The sequence below is a fragment of the Oncorhynchus mykiss genome, chromosome 6, assembly GCF_057628025.1.
Source record: "Oncorhynchus mykiss isolate SJ-2025 chromosome 6, ASM5762802v1, whole genome shotgun sequence".
In the NCBI taxonomy this organism is placed as follows: Eukaryota; Metazoa; Chordata; class Actinopteri; order Salmoniformes; family Salmonidae; genus Oncorhynchus; species Oncorhynchus mykiss.
Window position 1 is genome coordinate 14799644 of NC_143027.1, and position 17291 is coordinate 14816934.

Below are 17291 nucleotides of genomic sequence, written 5' to 3' on the forward strand. Positions count from 1 at the left end.
TCAAAAGTGGGCGACCTCATCCCTCTACAGTTGTGTGTGTTGTCCAACCTGTTAGCACAAGGAACTTTATCCAGTTGTTGAATTACACATCAGTCCTTTAACGCGCTCCGTTCCATTACGCGCACCCTTAGGTAGGAGCGGTCTACACCTAGCATAATTTTGGACACCCTTTTATTCCAAAGGAATCCGTCATCTTCAGTATTTTCTTGGATCAAAGTATGGAAAAAAAGATGATGGCTCTGACTAGTGATTTGAATATTGAACAGAAACATATCACTATTTTGTATTGATTCATTTAATTGACGCATGGGTACATCTGGGTTCCAAATGGAAAGTTAAATGGTTTCATTGACAACGGTCTGACCAGTGCAAGTGAATTATGTGGTGTAGCAACAACGTTATTGGATGAGGATGTTCGTGTTAGACAAAGGGTCTAATTATGTTTTTTTTTCTCCCTCCCAAAGGTGTCCACAATTTTTTGGGATGGGCAGTGGGCCCCTCCTCTCCAACAGTGACGAAATAACAGTGGGTGTAAAGAGAATTTGAACTTGCAGCCGGCTACCACTTCTTGGTTGCTCTTGCCCGGATCAGAACAAGCAACATACTGGAGTGGGACACTGCACCACAGAAGCAGTGATTGGAGAGGATCGGCGCACCCGGGAAATAAGTGCTTAGTGACCGACTTTCAGATCAAATATTTATTGGCCACTTTTTACGCATGACTACACTGGGAGTAACTGGAATTTCAAGGATATAAACTGATTCTCTTTCTATATTTCATGGAGTTAAAACTTTGTTTAAGGTAATGTTTGTAGTTGTTATTTTATTATACTATATATTAGTACGCCTTTACTTAAAGCATTCAGGTATAATGCTTTATAACTTGTTATAAGCATGTATGTATGAGCCTTTATGTCTTATAAAAAATCGTATCATATTTTATGTCTCTATTGGCCTATACATTTTCTTGGACCAGGGATACAATAATTAGTTATACATTTATTTTTACATTCTATTTGAGCATCCTTTGCGGATGATAGCCTCATTGGACAAACAGTTCAGTGCGTGCATATTTGTAGACTAAGTTGTATTGTCCTTAAATACCCTGTCTGTGTAACTCACAGTCAGTGTTATAAAAAGTACTAAATGTCATACTTGAGTAAAAGTAAAGACACCTTAATAGAAAATGACTCAAGTAGAAGTGAAAGTCACCCAGTAAAATACTAGTTGACTAAAAGTCTAAAAGTATTTGGTTTTAAATAGACTTAAGTATCAAAAGTAAATGGAATTGCTCAAATGTACTTAAGTATCAAAAGTAAAAGTATAAACCATTTCAAAATCTTGTTATTAAGCAAACCAGACATTTTTTTTAATTTATTGGCGGATTGCCAGGGGAACACTACAACACTCAGTTTAGTGAGTCCGCCAGATCAGAGGCAGTAGGGATGACCAGGGATGTTCTCTTGATAAGTGTGTGAATTTGACAATTTTTCTGTCAAAATGTAACGAGTACTTTGGGGTGTCAGGGAAAATGTATGGAGTAAAAAGTACATCATTCTTTTAGGAATGTAGTGAAGTAAAAGTAAAAGTTGTCCAAAATTTAAATAGTAAAGTAAAGTACAGATACCCCAAAAAACTACAAAGGATTTTTACTTAAGTACGGTACACCACTGCCCACAGTTCACATTTTGTCCACACTTGTTGGACACCAAATGTTTGTTCTTCTTCTGTAGACGACGGTTGAGATTTGTAGTCTGACAGGTGAACCAGTTTCACTCAGTTATGCATCACCTTTCTCAAAGTTGGTATTTTAACGATATTGGTCATATCAAGTCCTGATTAAATGTATGTGACATTTACATTAGGTAGCCCACAGGTGTCCCTATATATATGTGATAGTGGGAAATGTTGACAGTGAAAATAATCAATGTTTCACATTTTAGCAAACTCATAACAAGGAAAGCTCTTGGGGATTTAAACAAGTGTATAGTCTACATTTCTTGCAATGCGCTTTTATGCACAACTCGAGAAAGCATTACAAACACTGGGCTTTGTAAGCCTATTTGTGTGCCATTGGTTACCGCTGTTAGTCTATCCAGTGGTATAGGGAAGTCTAGCCAAATTGAGTTTGAGTCGCTTTAGACATTCACTGGTCGATGAGAGAGTAATCTCGTCCACCCAGCCGAGCCGGCTCTCTCTAGCAATTGAGCCTGGAAACGAGGTTAATGATAGAGCAAGCTGACAGAACGCGGAGCGATACATCAAACAGACATGTTTTAGATTAATACATGGTCAATGTGAATTGGCAACTCATCGACTACCCCTCCCCCCAACAAAAAATAAGGTAAAAAAGTAACCAGCCGCCAGAGATTCTTTTTTCTTTGAATTACTGTTCTTAGGGTGGAGTGTATTGAATCAGGACAGCCAGCCAGCCAGCCAACCAACCCAGCCCCTCTAGACGAACATGTCACACAGCCTACCCGCCCTGAACTCTCTCCCACAATCAACTCAAATAACCGAGTGCCTGCTATCAGAAACATTTATTACCTTTTCATTTCACCTCGGGAAACGTGCCCAGCCGACCGAGAGACTATAATGTAACAGTTCCAACTGATTTACCTGTCACTCGTGTTTACATTGCCGAGGTGCAAATTAAATGAGGCCACTCACAGCCAGTCTGTTGAGCGTCCCCCCTTTCCCCCAAACATTTGTGATTTGACCCAACAGGAGGCTACCTCCATGGGGTTCTCAATCCCACCACCCACATTCGGAGGAAGTGACAAGACAGACAAATTGTCCTTAGCGACCACCGGGGCATCATACTAAGCAAGAGAGAGCCGCTTGACACTCGTTCTGGGCTGTAGAGTGACACCGCAGAAACGGGGACGGACAGAACCATTCCATTAACCGCTATCAGGATTATATTTTCTAATCGATCCGTTGGAGTTCGCCTGTAACAATTACCTAATTTTGTTGGTCCACCGCTATCGCTCACTTTTGAACATGCTGACATGTCAATGGACGCATCACTGTAATGAATGAGGAATGTGTATCTTGCTAGACCTTATAGCAGAAGGCTGGTGTCTCACAACAATCAGTTAATTCATTGTGTTTCCCTCCTACCTTCAGGTTCAAGATGATACTGAAAATAAAACATATCCTCTGGTTATACTGCCTGTGTCAAAGTGCATCTGGATTCGGTAAGTGTTGCCTACTACTACTTCTACTTCTACTATTACTACTGCAACTACTACTACTACAGGCTACTACTACTACTACTACTATTAATACTAATACTCTCTCTCTCTCTCTCTCTCTCTCTCTCTCTCTCTCTCTCTCTCTCTCTCTGTACAGTTTATGTATGTGTGAGTTTGTTAAAAAATGATTAGTTTCACCATATTAAAGTGAGAGTTCAGTTCACATAACATGGTTGTCCTTAAAATAAGGGACATGCGTAAATGAATCACTAATCACATTAAATAAATAATAATCTTCAGATATGACTTTGTCAAAGCAACAAAATGACTAGGGCTTCACAGTGACAGTGGAATTGGGAGACGTTTTGGGATTAAGTGGGTTAAAATCCTCCTAGAAGTGGCACAGGTTTTGACAGAGGGACATGTCAAAATGCTGAATTTTGGAACTTTAGCAAGCCTTTATTGAATTTTCCATGCGGTCTATATTAAAGGGCACTTAATTTAATATACAGTTGAAGTCGGAAGTTTACACACACTTGGGTCATGTGTGTATGAGCCAAGTTGAACAGTTTAAAGGCAATGCTACCAAATACTAATTGAGTGTATGTAAACTTCTGACCCACTGGGAATGTGATGAAAGAAATAAAAACTGAAAGAAATATTTCTCTCTACTATTTTTCTGACATTTCACATTCTTAAAATAAAGTGGTGAATCCTAACTGACCTAAGCCAGGGAATTTTTACTGGGATAAAATGTCAGGAATTGTAAAAAACTGAGTTTAAATATATTTGGCTAAGGTGTATGTAAACTTCCCACTTCAAGCGTATATAAATATCAAAGCGATACAAAATGCACTTATTTTGAGGAATGACCCATGCATGTGTCTCAGCACAATTCAGGTAGGCAATTAGTCAAAAACACTTGTTGGTACTAAGTCAGTTGGAAAGTATTGTGCTTTGGGTGGCAGATATTCTAGCGGTTATAGCATTAGGCCAGTAACCGAAAGTTTGCTGGTTCAAATACCTGAGCCGACAAGGTGAAAAACCTGTGGTTGTGCCCATGTGCAAGGCACTTAACTCTAATCTGTTCCAGGGGTGCCGTGCTTCCTTTGCTGACCTGTTAAAACAACAGATTCACTATATCTATCCGGTGTATGTGAAAATATAATTAGTTTTTATATGGTTGACAGTAACCATTACTGTTATAAGGTCCTAAACGATATCATAACCGCCATCAATAAGAGACATTACTGTGCAGCCGTATTCATCGACCTGGCTAAGGCTTTCGACTCTGTCAGTCACAACATTCTTATTGGCAGACTCAACAACCTTGGTTTCTCAAATGATTGCCTCGCTTGGTTCACCAACTACTTCTCCGATAGAGTTCAGTATGTCAAATCGGAGGGCCTGTTGTCCGGACCTCTGGCAGTCTTTATGGGGGTGCCACAGGGTTCAATTCTCAGGCCGACTCTCTTCTCTGTATACATCAATGATGTCGCTCTCACTGCTGGTTATTCTTTGATCCACCTCTACGCAGACGACACCATTCTGCATACCTCTGGCCCTTCGTTGGACACTGTGTTAACTAACCACTAGGCTACCCTGTGGGGTGGCAGGGTAGCCTAGTGGTTAGAGCGTTGGACTAGTAACCGGAACAGGCAGTTAACCCACTGTTCCTAGGCCGTCATTGAAAATAAGAATTTGTTCTTAACTGACTTGCCTGGTTAAATAAATGTAAAATAAAATAATAAAAAACACCAGATGAGCTTCAATGCCATACAACTCTCCTTCCATGGCCTCCAACTGCTCCTAAATGCACATAAAACTAAATGCATGATATACAACCGATCGCTGCCCGCACCTGCACGCCCGTCCAGCATCACTACTCTGGACGGTTCCGACTTAGAATATGTGGACAACTACAAATACCTAGGTGTCTGGTTAGACTGTAAATTCTCCTTCCAGACTCACATTAAACATCTCCAATACAAAATTAAATCTAGAATCGGCTTTCTATTTCACAACAAAGCATCCTTCACTCATGCTGCCAAACATACCCTCTTAAAACGGACCATCCTGCCAATCCTCGACTTCAGCGAAGTCATTTACAAAATAGCCTCCAACACTCTACTCAACTAATTGGATGCAGTCTATCACAGTGCCATCCGTTTTGTCACCAAAGCCCCATATACTACCCACCACTGCGACCTGTATGCTCTCGTTGGCTGGCCCTCGCTTCATACTCGTCGCCAAACCCACTGGCTCCAGGTCATCTACAAGTCTCTGCTAGGTAAAGCCCCGCCTTATCTCAGCTCACTGGTCACCATAGCAGCACCCACCCGTAGCACGCGCTCCAGCAGGTATATCTCACTAGTCACCCCCAAAGCCAATTCTTCCTTTGGCCGCCTCTCCTTCCAGTTCTCTGCTGCCAATGACTGGAACAAACTGCAAAAATCTCTGAAGCTGGAGACACTTACCTCCCTCACTAGCTTTAAGCATCAGCTGTCAGAGCAGCTCACAGATCACTGCACCTGTACATACAGTGCCTTGCGAAAGTATTCGGCCCCCTTGAACTTTGCGACCTTTTGCCACATTTCAGACTTCAAACATAAAGATATAAAACTGTATTTTTTTGTGAAGAATCAACAACAAGTGGGACACAATCATGAAGTGGAACGACATTTATTGGATATTTCAGACTTTTTTAACAAATCAAAAACTGAAAAATTGGGCTTGCAAAATTATTCAGCCCCTTTACTTTTAGTGCAGCAAACTCTCTCCAGAAGTTCAGTGAGGATCTCTGAATGATCCAATGTCGACCTAAATGACTAATGATGATAAATACAATCCACCTGTGTGTAATCAAGTCTCCGTATAAATGCACCTGCACTGTGATAGTCTCAGAGGTCCGTTAAAAGCGCAGAGAGCATCATGAAGAACAAGGAACACACCAGGCAGGTCCGAGATACTGTTGTGAAGAAGTTTAAAGCCGGATTTGGATACAAAAAGATTTCCCAAGCTTTAAACATCCCAAGGAGCACTGTGCAAGCGATAATATTGAAATGGAAGGAGTATCAGACCACTGCAAATCTACCAAGACCTGGCCGTCCCTCTAAACTTTCAGCTCATACAAGGAGAAGACTGATCAGAGATGCAGCCAAGAGGCCCATGATCACTCTGGATGAACTGCAGAGATCTACAGCTGAGGTGGGAGACTCTGTCCAAAGGACAACAATCAGTCATATATTGCACAAATCTGGCCTTTATGGAAGAGTGGCAAGAAGAAAGCCATTTCTTAAAGATATCCATAAAAAGTGTTGTTTAAAGTTTGCCACAAGCCACCTGTGAGACACACCAAACATGTGGAAGAAGGTGCTCTGGTCAGATGAAACCAAAATTGAACTTTTTGGCAACAATGCAAAACGTTATGTTTGGTGTAAAAGCAACACAGCTGAACACACCATCCCCACTGTCAAACATGGTGGTGGCAGCATCATGGTTTGGGCCTGCTTTTCTTCAGCAGGGACAGGGAAGATGGTTAAAATTGATGGGAAGATGGATGGAGCCAAATACAGGACCATTCTGGAAGAAAACCTGATGGAGTCTGCAAAAGACCTGAGACTGGGACGGAGATTTGTCTTCCAACAAGACAATGATCCAAAATATAAAGCAAAATCTACAATGGAATGGTTCAAAAATAAACATATCCAGGTGTTAGAATGGCCAAGTCAAAGTCCAGACCTGAATCCAATCGAGAATCTGTGGAAAGAACTGAAAACTGCTGTTCACAAATGCTCTCCATCCAACCTCACTGAGCTCGAGCTGTTTTGCAAGGAGGAATGGGAAAAAATGTCAGTCTCTCGATGTGCAAAACTGATAGAGACATACCCCAAGCGACTTACAGCTGTAATCGCAGCAAAAGGTGGCGCTACAAAGTATTAACTTAAGGGGGCTGAATAATTTTGCACGCCCAATTTTTCAGTTTTTGATTTGTTAAAAAAGTTTGAAATATCCAATAAATGTCGTTCCACTTCATGATTGTGTCCCACTTGTTGTTGATTCTTCACAAAAAAATACAGTTTTATATCTTTATGTTTGAAGCCTGAAATGTGGCAAAAGGTCGCAAAGTTCAAGGGGGCCGAATACTTTCGCAAGGCACTGTAGCTCATCTGTAAATAGCCCATCCAATCTACCTCATCCCCATGCTGTATTTATTTATCTTGCTCCTTTGCACCCCAGTATCTCAACTTGCACATTCATCTTCTTCACATTCTACCATTCCAGTGTTTAATTTCTATATTGTAATTACTTTGCCACCATGGACTATTTATTGCCTTTACCTCTCTTATCTTCCCTCATATGCACATGCTGTATATTGATTTTTCTACTGTATTATTGATTGTATGTTTGTTTATTCCATGTGTAACTCTGTGTTGTTGTATACAGTATGTCAAACTGCTTAGCTTTTTCTTGGCCAGGTCGCAGTTGCAAATGAGAACTTGTTCTCAACTAGCCTACTTGGTTAAATAAAGGTGAAATAAGTAAATGTAAAAAAATAAATAACAGCAATGAGGTTTCGCCCCAATCAACAACAAAAAAGCAGACAGACAACGCCAAGTCAATGCCTGTGAGCCCTGCAAGCAGAGTAAGGTCAGCCCTATGATGGGCAGCTAGAACCTCAGGTCCTTTTTTAAAAATTTTTATTTTTTCATTTTTTTAAACTAGGCAAGTCAGTTAAGAACAAATTCTTATTTTCAATGACGGCCTAGGAACAGTGGGTTAACTGCCTGTTCAGGGGCAGAACGACAGATTTGTACCTTGTCAGATTTGTACTCTAACCACTAGGCTACCCTGTACAGACAGGATACCTTTCAATTAGGCCCAGGTCCCAGTCTGGATTCAGCTAAAACAGCTGGTTTCACCTCTCAGCCCTAGTAAGACCCTCTGTTTAGAGCCCTTGCTCACGGCTGTCCCACACCGCTTCCAAAGCATTCTGTACATCGTTGCTCCGAGCGTTCATTGATTCCCTTCAATGTGATAATCCCGTGGCGGTGGCCAAGGGTGATTCATCCCGTTGCCATGGCATTGCATCTGGCATCGTGAGGATGTGCGCTGTGTGTGGTGTGGTTCTAACCGGAACATAAACAGCGACTGGGAGTTACTCTGTGTTGATTACTTTATAAAAAGCAATACTTGAGGGAATTGTGAATAACCTTGCTCCAGAGGACTGTTTGCCTGTCCGACCTGCTGCCAGAAAGTCTGAGTTGTTTAGAAAGACCAGATGCGATGCTCATAAGCTGTCATAGCTGTGTCATACTGTAGTTGTGCCCCACATAGCAAACCTTTTTTTTTTGCGGTGTTGGCCTTCATAGAGAGAGAGAGTAACAATATATTTTAAGATATGTGGACCAAATAATAGCTTTTACTCTGATGACTTGAAAACTCTTAATTTATGACTTGACATTGCATTTTAAGTATCATTCGTAGTTTATGGGGTTTCCCATACACAGATTAAACCTAATCCTGGATTTAAAAGCATGTCAATGTAGATTATCTGTTGAACGTGCTCCTTAGTCCAAAACCAAGGTAAATCTATGTCTGGGAAACCAGCCAATTGTGTATTTTTTTAGCTCTGATAGCCTGGAAGAACAGTGGATCAGTTTTTCTTATGGTTCCTGACAGGTAGTATAGTAGTGGAACAACTTTTAAGGCTGCAGACATGCCTTCCCTGTTTGACTATTTTATGTCATACACATTTTTATGACCATACATCACATTCTGTGTATGTCACTGGGAGTCTCCCCACCCATAGTTTTGAGGATGAGGCTTGACTTTCCAAGGGTTACTTTGGTGCTATGATGCATGTCCTTTAGTTGTCTGGGACTTAATGTTACACCCTCTGTGTCTGTTATTGAATAAGAGGTTCATAGCAAACTAGCAATACGCTTGACTAATTAGAAGTCTTTGCAGAGTGTTTCAACTTTGAATAAAAGGTTTAACTTTTTATGAAGAGCTTGTCCCAGACTATATTTAACAGATGTTTTAAGCTAGAGGAAAAGCTTGGGTAGTGTGGTTGAAGGGGACAACCTTGAATCAATGTATTGTTTCTTGTTGCTTTTATTGTTGTTGTCCTTTATCACCCATACTGATACTGCACCAGAGTTAAAGTTGTTATTCTCTGAAAGAACTTGCAATTGTTCAGTAATCTCTCTATACATTTTCAGCTGCCTTACCTAGTCTTTTTTGTTTTAAATATTTCCCAGCATCCAACACGTTAACTATGATGAGGCCTGTGAGTGGCTCCCTCTCGGGGAAGGTGGTTTTGCCGTGCCACTTCTCCAATATGCCCACAGCCAAGCCTTCCATCAACGCCAACGGCACAGTAACCCCCACCAGCACAGACTACCTGCGCATCAAATGGACCAAGATGGATGGAGAAAAGGAATCCACGGTGCTGGTGGCCCAAAATGGCATCATTAAGATTGGCTCCATCTACAGAAACCGTGTGTCAGTGCCCAGCCACCCAGAGGATGTGGGGGATTCTTCTCTGACCATGGTGAAGCTCCGAGCCAGCGACGCCGGCACCTACCGCTGCGAGGTCATGTATGGTATCGAGGACACGCAGGACATGGTCAACCTCGACGTCAAGGGTTGGTGTCATCTGTTTATTTCTGTATAGTCAGTTTCTCTGCCTATTCCCTTTTGCCGGAGAAAATATCTGCTAAGCACATTGACACTTTGGCAAGTTCACAATGGAAAATATTTGATAAGCTTATGAAGTGGATGAGCCAACCTTTGAATGAAGTGGTGGAGACGTATTAGTAACAATTCAAAGCAATTTCCCTCAATGTGTCATTCAGTAAATATGAAAGTAGGGAGCACATGTGTCAACTGTAGACTTGGGGTTTCCTGCATTTTGTGCTAGAGACACCCAACTCTATATATATCATCATATGGGGCACATCACTTCTGGAGTGGCTATGCCATAGGGAGGAGTTACTCAGCTACGTTATAGGCCTAAGTATTGTGTGCATTTGATGATACTGGTGCCTGTTGATGGTTCCCATCCTTTTTACCTGAATGGTGAGAGACCCTATGCTCTTATAATAAGACATCTTGTTTTATCCCCTTGATTTAGCACAGGAAACAATCATGTTGGAATCATTAATCAGGAAGTACATCTGGTATTAGTGTAACATTCTTTCTCCCAATGTTTTGCAAGAAACAGTTTCTCATTGAAAACAGTGGCATGCAAAGTTAATCTTCTCACCAGGAAAACTAGATATGATCTGATAAAAGACAAACACAGTAAGGTCAGTCACTGATGTCAACATACCATTTTGAATCTTGGCATGTTTACAGTCTATGTCCCAAGTGGGATATTATGCAGAACAGTTCCAGAGCTATGGCAACTGAGGTGTAAATCTTAATTTTTGTGTAGAAGGATAACTGTGTCCCAATCATTCATGACTATATTCTCAATCTTTATTTGGGGAGTTACATTATCTGGCAGACATAACTCATATTCGGGACATTGAAAACAGGGATGGGTTGATTTGGGATCGCTTTGGCTTTCACAGAGACATAACCACCCATTTCTCCAACTTGTTGCAATTATCATTCATTTCTTCAGAGTCAGTCTACTGCCACAAATATGGGAAGTCAGGGTCATGGTATCGTCTCTAAATCATCCAGTGTTATCTTCATTTGTGGTCATTGCAGAGGGTTCTAGTCATCTTAATCTAAGCTCATCACAATTAACATATTAGACCCCGATTTATTTCACACGTGTGTGCTATTAGACAGGAGTCATGACCCCCAGTTTTTTACTCTTTGATTATTAATAGATTATTTACTAGAGCACTTTTCTACACAGGAACTCATTTGTGTGTGTGTGTGTGTGTGTGTGTGTGTTTGTGTGTTTGTGTTTGTTCCCAGGTGTTGTGTTTCACTACCGGGCAAGCACCAGCAGGTACAACATGAACTACAAGAGCGCTGTCCAGGCCTGCCAAACCATAGGAGCCTCCATCGCCACGTTTGACCAGCTTAAATCAGCCTATGATGACGGCTTTGACCAATGTGACGCAGGCTGGATCGCAGATCTGTCAGTAAGGTGAGATGATCTTCCATGTTCTATTCTGTTTGTGTCAAAAAGTTAATAGACGTAATTGGCTAAATCAGAAAAGGACTCTCTCCCAGGCTACTGGTAACTGGTTGTTACAGGGCCTGAAGTCTAAAACTCTTTAGTTTACCCTCTCTGCCATAGCTGTCATTGGTCTGAATTTGCATGTGTACTGACATATACTGAGTTTAAGCCAGTGACAGTACCAGCTCTATTCGGACTCCCTGGCTTTCTCATTTATGACATGATGTACAGGTTAGCTGGTGCAATCACCTTTCCCTTTGGGGACCAATTACATGATGTGATCTTATCTTCTGTTTGCATGTGTAGATACCCAATCACCAGACCTAGACCTGGCTGCTATGGCAACCTGCAGAGGAAGGCTGGGGTGAGGACGTATGGAGCCAGGAAGGCCACAGAGACCTATGATGTCTACTGTTATGTGGACAAGCTGGATGGTAAGAGAACAACATGTTGGATGTAGGGTCGGCTAGTGGTACATCCAATGAAAACTAAGATGAGCACATCCAATGGAACCATACACAGACAAGCTGCTAAACGACACTGATGGGGGGGAAATGGGTTTCTACACACCTGGTGATGGAAAGAGTTGGCAATGTACCAATTTAGGTCTTTATTCTGGTATTGTAAGCAAGTAAATGCATGTGGCAAGGCATTTCCTCTCTAAATATTTACTGGATTCTATTTTGTTTGTTGCCTGTTTATAACATACTTGCAGTCTGTAAATAGGAATGAGTGAAGGCTACAGTAACTCTACATAACTTTGACAAGCAGCATGGTGCCAAACGTTATTCCCCTGACAGGCACAACCATCAAAAGAGACAAACTGCCAGGCTCTTAATGTTGGACCAGATCCTTCCTTCCTTCACAAAGGCTCTAAAAACGACACCAGAAACTATGTGGTGATGGGAGCTTTAAATGCTTCTGGCACCATAAAGGGAAAGCCTGAGAGCGGCCAATACACTTTATTATCTGTGTTTATCCTTCACGCTGAGCCTGCTGACAAATTGAATGTGAGTCGCAGCGTGCTCCATCACTTGTCTATGAGCGCTAACGTCACTCCTCCACTTATGCTGGGAAAGTAGCACACGTGTCTTCCTTGTGGTATTATCAGGTCAAATCCTCTTGGATCAGAAGGAGTATGATAATACCATTAGGGTTTTTATTTTATTTTTAATCTTTATTTAACCAGGTAGGCTAGTTGAGAACAAGTTCTCATTTACAACTGCGACCTGGCCAAGATAACATGTAGTAGTGTTGATCTTAATGCACTGTTATGGAGGCTAGCTGAGGAACAAATGTAGTTACTCCAGTATAATGTCAGCCAGGAAGCAGCACCCCACCCCACCCGTACCTCACCATGTTCTGCTCACAGTTCATCTCTCTCATTTACAATGCACATACACTGTATGCATGTCAATAATGCACAGTACACAAATACACATTTGTGACGGAATTTAGGAAGGTGAGCTTATATCAAATGTTCATTATTTTAATGCATTTTATGAAAGTTCAGAAACATAGCTTCAAAATTGTATATCATACACTGCAGTTGGGGGAAACATGATAAAAGTTATGCTTCTTTGAAATTGGATAAACTTGTTATCCCACTTTGGAGAGAAGTAGGAGAAAACAGACCTTGAATGATTTTCACACTTCCTAGAGAGCTCCTTTTTGTTTATGCCCATTCAACATTGTTAACGCCCTCTAAAGCCTTAGGCCCACCCATCTCTTTAAAAAACCACATTTAAACGCATGAGTCAGCATGGCATTGTCCTCCAGAAAGTAGTCTGTCTATTGTCCCCCCTCTATTATCTCAGCCAATCATGGGTCCTAACTTTCTCCCTATATAGCTCAGTGTTTTCTCCTTGGCTAAACTAGGCTCATAATTTAAATGTTTTATTCATATTTACGGAACCCATACACATTTGTAATTCAGGCATATGAAAGTTCACATGTTCAAGAAGGCATAATATATATATATATATTTATATATTTTGCTGTGAAGTAGGAAATAGCATCAAACACCCCTGATCCTGAATCCAAAATGGTACCTGTATTGTATGTACACTGTCATACTGTACCTTATACATACTTTATACATACTTCCTCTGTATGGTATATACACTGTCATACCTTTTACTACAATGTTTCTGTATGGTATTACTGTGCATATCAATGCATATTTATGGATTCTGAGACTTTCAGTGAACATTTTTCAATGTTTAGCAAGCCAGAGTATACTTCCCTTGACACTGAGACACATGGCAACAGAACAGAAACAGACAGTTGTCTGTTGTGGTATTTAATATGTCTCACGCCTGCTTTATTAAAGACAAATTTAACACCAGACACTGCGACTGGGGATGTCCGAAACTTACGGCAGTAAATCTGTAAGGTTTAAAGTATGGGACAATTCATATGGAAACTACTGAGAAGACAGTGAACGTTACACCCAAATCTTAACTGAAAACATGCAGTTTTTTTTATCCCCACTGTCGCTTGTTTTGAACTAGATTCCACTCCAGGCTGGTTGAAAACATAATCAATAAGTGTTGACATCTTTAAAAACAACTTTGGATGATGAGTAATGAAGTTGACTACATTAACTATGGACTGCCACACCCACTGTGGGGGACTTAATGGCATGAGGGACAGACTGTCTTTGATAGTGAAAACACATAGTCAGCATTGCTAGCCCACCTCAGGATAATGGAATGAATGCTGTACTGTAGTCCTAAATGAATTAGTGGGAGAAGGTTTAGGCCCAGAGCCCTCCACTGCACTGACACTGGCTTATAGTTATGGCTCTATATCTTCATGACACTGCTACCATGGTCAAAATGGAATGACATATTTGTTATGGATGATACCAGTATTGTGATACTCGTTAGTATCATGGCAGGGAAACAAACATCATTATGTTGTCATCCAGAGTCACATGTATTTATTTTCCAAGCTACAGCAAACAATATTATGCCTGCAGCAGGTTTTTAAAGGACGAAAAAGTTAGCGATAACACTATAATCAGTGATAGCACACATATAAGTTGTATTACAACATCCTGATGCCCATTCTCTAGAAAGTCACAATTTACATGTAATGCCTGTTTGTTTTCAGGTGAGGTGTACTATGCGCCTGTGACCCGTAAGATGACGTTTGAGGAGGCGAAGAAGGAGTGTGAGAACAGGAACGCCGTACTGGCGTCGCCGGGTCAGCTCCACTCCGCCTGGAGACAGGGTCTGGACAGATGTGACTACGGCTGGCTCTCTGACGGTAGCGCTCGCCATCCCGTCGCCGTACCCAGAATGCAGTGCGGTGGAGGTCTACTGGGCGTCAGGACCATGTACCGCTACAGAAACCAGACTGGCTTCCCAGAACCCTCCACCCAGCTGGGAGCCTACTGCTTTACAGGTAAACATACATAGGCATCTATGTGGAAAGGGTTCCTTTTGGATTTTAACAGAGTACTCTCAGAGCACACTACTCAGACACAGACTGAGGTCAGAGAATGTTTAATATTTCTGGTCAAGGACAGTGCTGTGATGTGTCCCCCCTTTAGAGTGCAGCTGCTTCACTCCCACCCACCAATCCTCATCCTGTCTGCACCTTCTCTGACACAAATACTGAAATGTCTACAAAACAGTCCACTCTCAATATGTTGTGTATAACTCACCTTGTATTGAGTGTATGGTTTATTTGCATGTTAATTTTCATGTTTCTTTTGTCAACAAAACAGATCCCTATGTAGAGCGTTGTTCGTTTCGTGCTAGATAGACTATGTAGCCCGTTACAGTGAATTACTCACCTCATTGTATGTCCTTTTGTGTCCCGCCCTCAGCAACTAAATTGGGATTGGTTAACAGTAGAATGAAATCATGACTCTAAACTCTTGCTGCCTTTGATCTCGATGCATAGCCCAATCTGATGGGTGTTTTACTTGATGCATAGCCCAATCTGATACTAATGGACGATTTATTTACCAATAGTGTGTTGGAGGGTCCTACACAATCATTATTTGTCTGGCTGTAATAGCTGTATTACTTCAAGGCTGGGCACATTTAGTGTTTTCTTTCTCTGTGGCTAGCTTTGAATAACCTCATTGGTGCAGTTGAGCAGAGAAAACAGTCACACACTACCTCATAAACTATACAAATATAAGATGTAAAAAAATAAATATATATAATACGTAATATACTTATTTGATCCAAGTTATTTAAACTCTATCTAAACATGACATCTCCAGGTGATGCCAAATGACTTGGCCACCAAAAGAAAGTGCAGATACAGGTCTGTCACCGTTTCTCCTCTCCTTATCTTTCTCTTTTCTCCTCTCTCTTCTCGTTTCCGCTGTCAGAGTTTGCCCCTTTTCTGTAACACTCACTTGGAGCTACTGACCAGACTTCTAAAACCAGTCAGCCTTGGTGACCTCTGACCTGGCCTTTCCATCTTTTTAAACGAGGGTCGGCTAGATAAGCCGACCTCTGACCTAGCCATTCCATCTTTTTAAACGAGGATCGGCTAGATAAGCCACCCCCTGCCAGGCCATTGGGCCTCCCTGAGAGACGCTAGAAGTCACAGGGTTAGGAGGTCACATAAAGAGGGCATCCTTACCTCCACATTCCTGTATTCCATTTTAGATCTCCCTGTGTTGCCTTTTAGCTCTCCCTTTTTGGTTTTGTTCTCACCTAAGTGCTTTTCAAGTACCCCCTTTTCCATTGACTCAAACACTTCATCATTTCCCCTTCGAGGAACACAAAAACACCAAATAGACATTATATAAACATTAGTCAATTAGATGAGTGGCAGAGGAGGAAAATGGAGGGATAATTTGGTCCCTGGACTGGAGAAAACAAAGGACCGAGTAACAGTGACAGCACACAAACATCAGTGAGAAAGTGCACTCCCTCTGCTTTCTGACAGACCACGGTCTGTTTTTCCTGCTAGGGAAAAAATGGTCTCACACCTTACATCAGAGATAGCTGGTAGGGAAGGAGGGAAAGTACGTAATGCTGAACAGCTGTCATTTGCTTTACACAGCCTGTCTCGCCGCTGAGGAGAGGAGTGTGTGTGTGTATGTGTGTGTATATATATATGAGGGAGAGAGGGAGAGGGGGAGAGTGAGTCAGACATAGGGACAGGGAGAGAACGAGCGAGGATGTGCCTTCTGAACAATCAAGCTTTGATCCAGTCACTGAGACCAGACTGGGAGGAATAGTCTTGATCACTTAGCAGCTTAACCTTTAAGCTGATAGGGAGGGATCATAATTCTGATTAGCCTATGTAATAGGAATATTGAAGGAGCAGTTGCAGTAGCCACATGAAGTCAGGAGCTGGAGCACAGCGAGGAACAACACCAGTAAACCCAGAGACCGTGCGATGACAGGCACAAAGAGACCAAAAAGCAAGAGCTAATCCACAAAACTACAACAAAAGACATCTAAAAGTTAATGTGCTGTTTAATTGCAGTGGTGGAAAAAGCACCCGATTGTCGTACTTGAGCAAAAGTAAAGAAACCTTAATAGAACATGACTCAAGTAAAAGTCACCCAGTTAAATCCTATTTGGGTAAAAGTCTAAAAGTATTTGGTTTAAAATATATCAAAGTAAATGTAATTGCTAAAATATACTTAAGTATCAAAAGTAAAAGTATAAATAATTTCAAATCCTTATATTAAGCAAACCAGATGGCACAATTTTCTTAATTTAGGAATAGCCAGAGGCACACTGCAACACTCAGACATAATTTACAAACGAAGCATGTGTTTAGTGAGTCCGCCAGATCAGAGGCAGTAGGGATGACCAGGGATGTTCTCCTGATAAGGGAATTAGACCATTTTCATGTCCTGTTATGCATTCAAAATGTAACGAGTACTTTTGGGTGTCAGGGAAAATGTATGGAGTAAAAAGTACATCATTTTCTTTAGGAATGTTGTGAAGTAAAAGTAAATA

General features: G+C 41.4%; 1 protein-coding gene across 2 annotated transcripts in view; it reads left to right on the plus strand.

Annotated features, from left to right (window-relative positions):
- Positions 1-464: 464 nt before the first annotated feature.
- Positions 465-17291, plus strand: part of LOC110525309 (uncharacterized) — a 67558-nt gene continuing 50731 nt past the window's right edge. For both annotated transcript variants that reach the window (XM_021605320.3, XM_090237038.1), the window contains exons 1-6: positions 465-802; positions 3130-3200; positions 9461-9847; positions 11136-11310; positions 11650-11777; positions 14461-14754. In XM_021605320.3, coding sequence (XP_021460995.3) covers positions 780-802; positions 3130-3200; positions 9461-9847; positions 11136-11310; positions 11650-11777; positions 14461-14754 — 1078 coding nt within the window. In that variant the 5' untranslated portion in view covers positions 465-779. The remainder of the gene's footprint in view (positions 803-3129; positions 3201-9460; positions 9848-11135; positions 11311-11649; positions 11778-14460; positions 14755-17291) is intronic.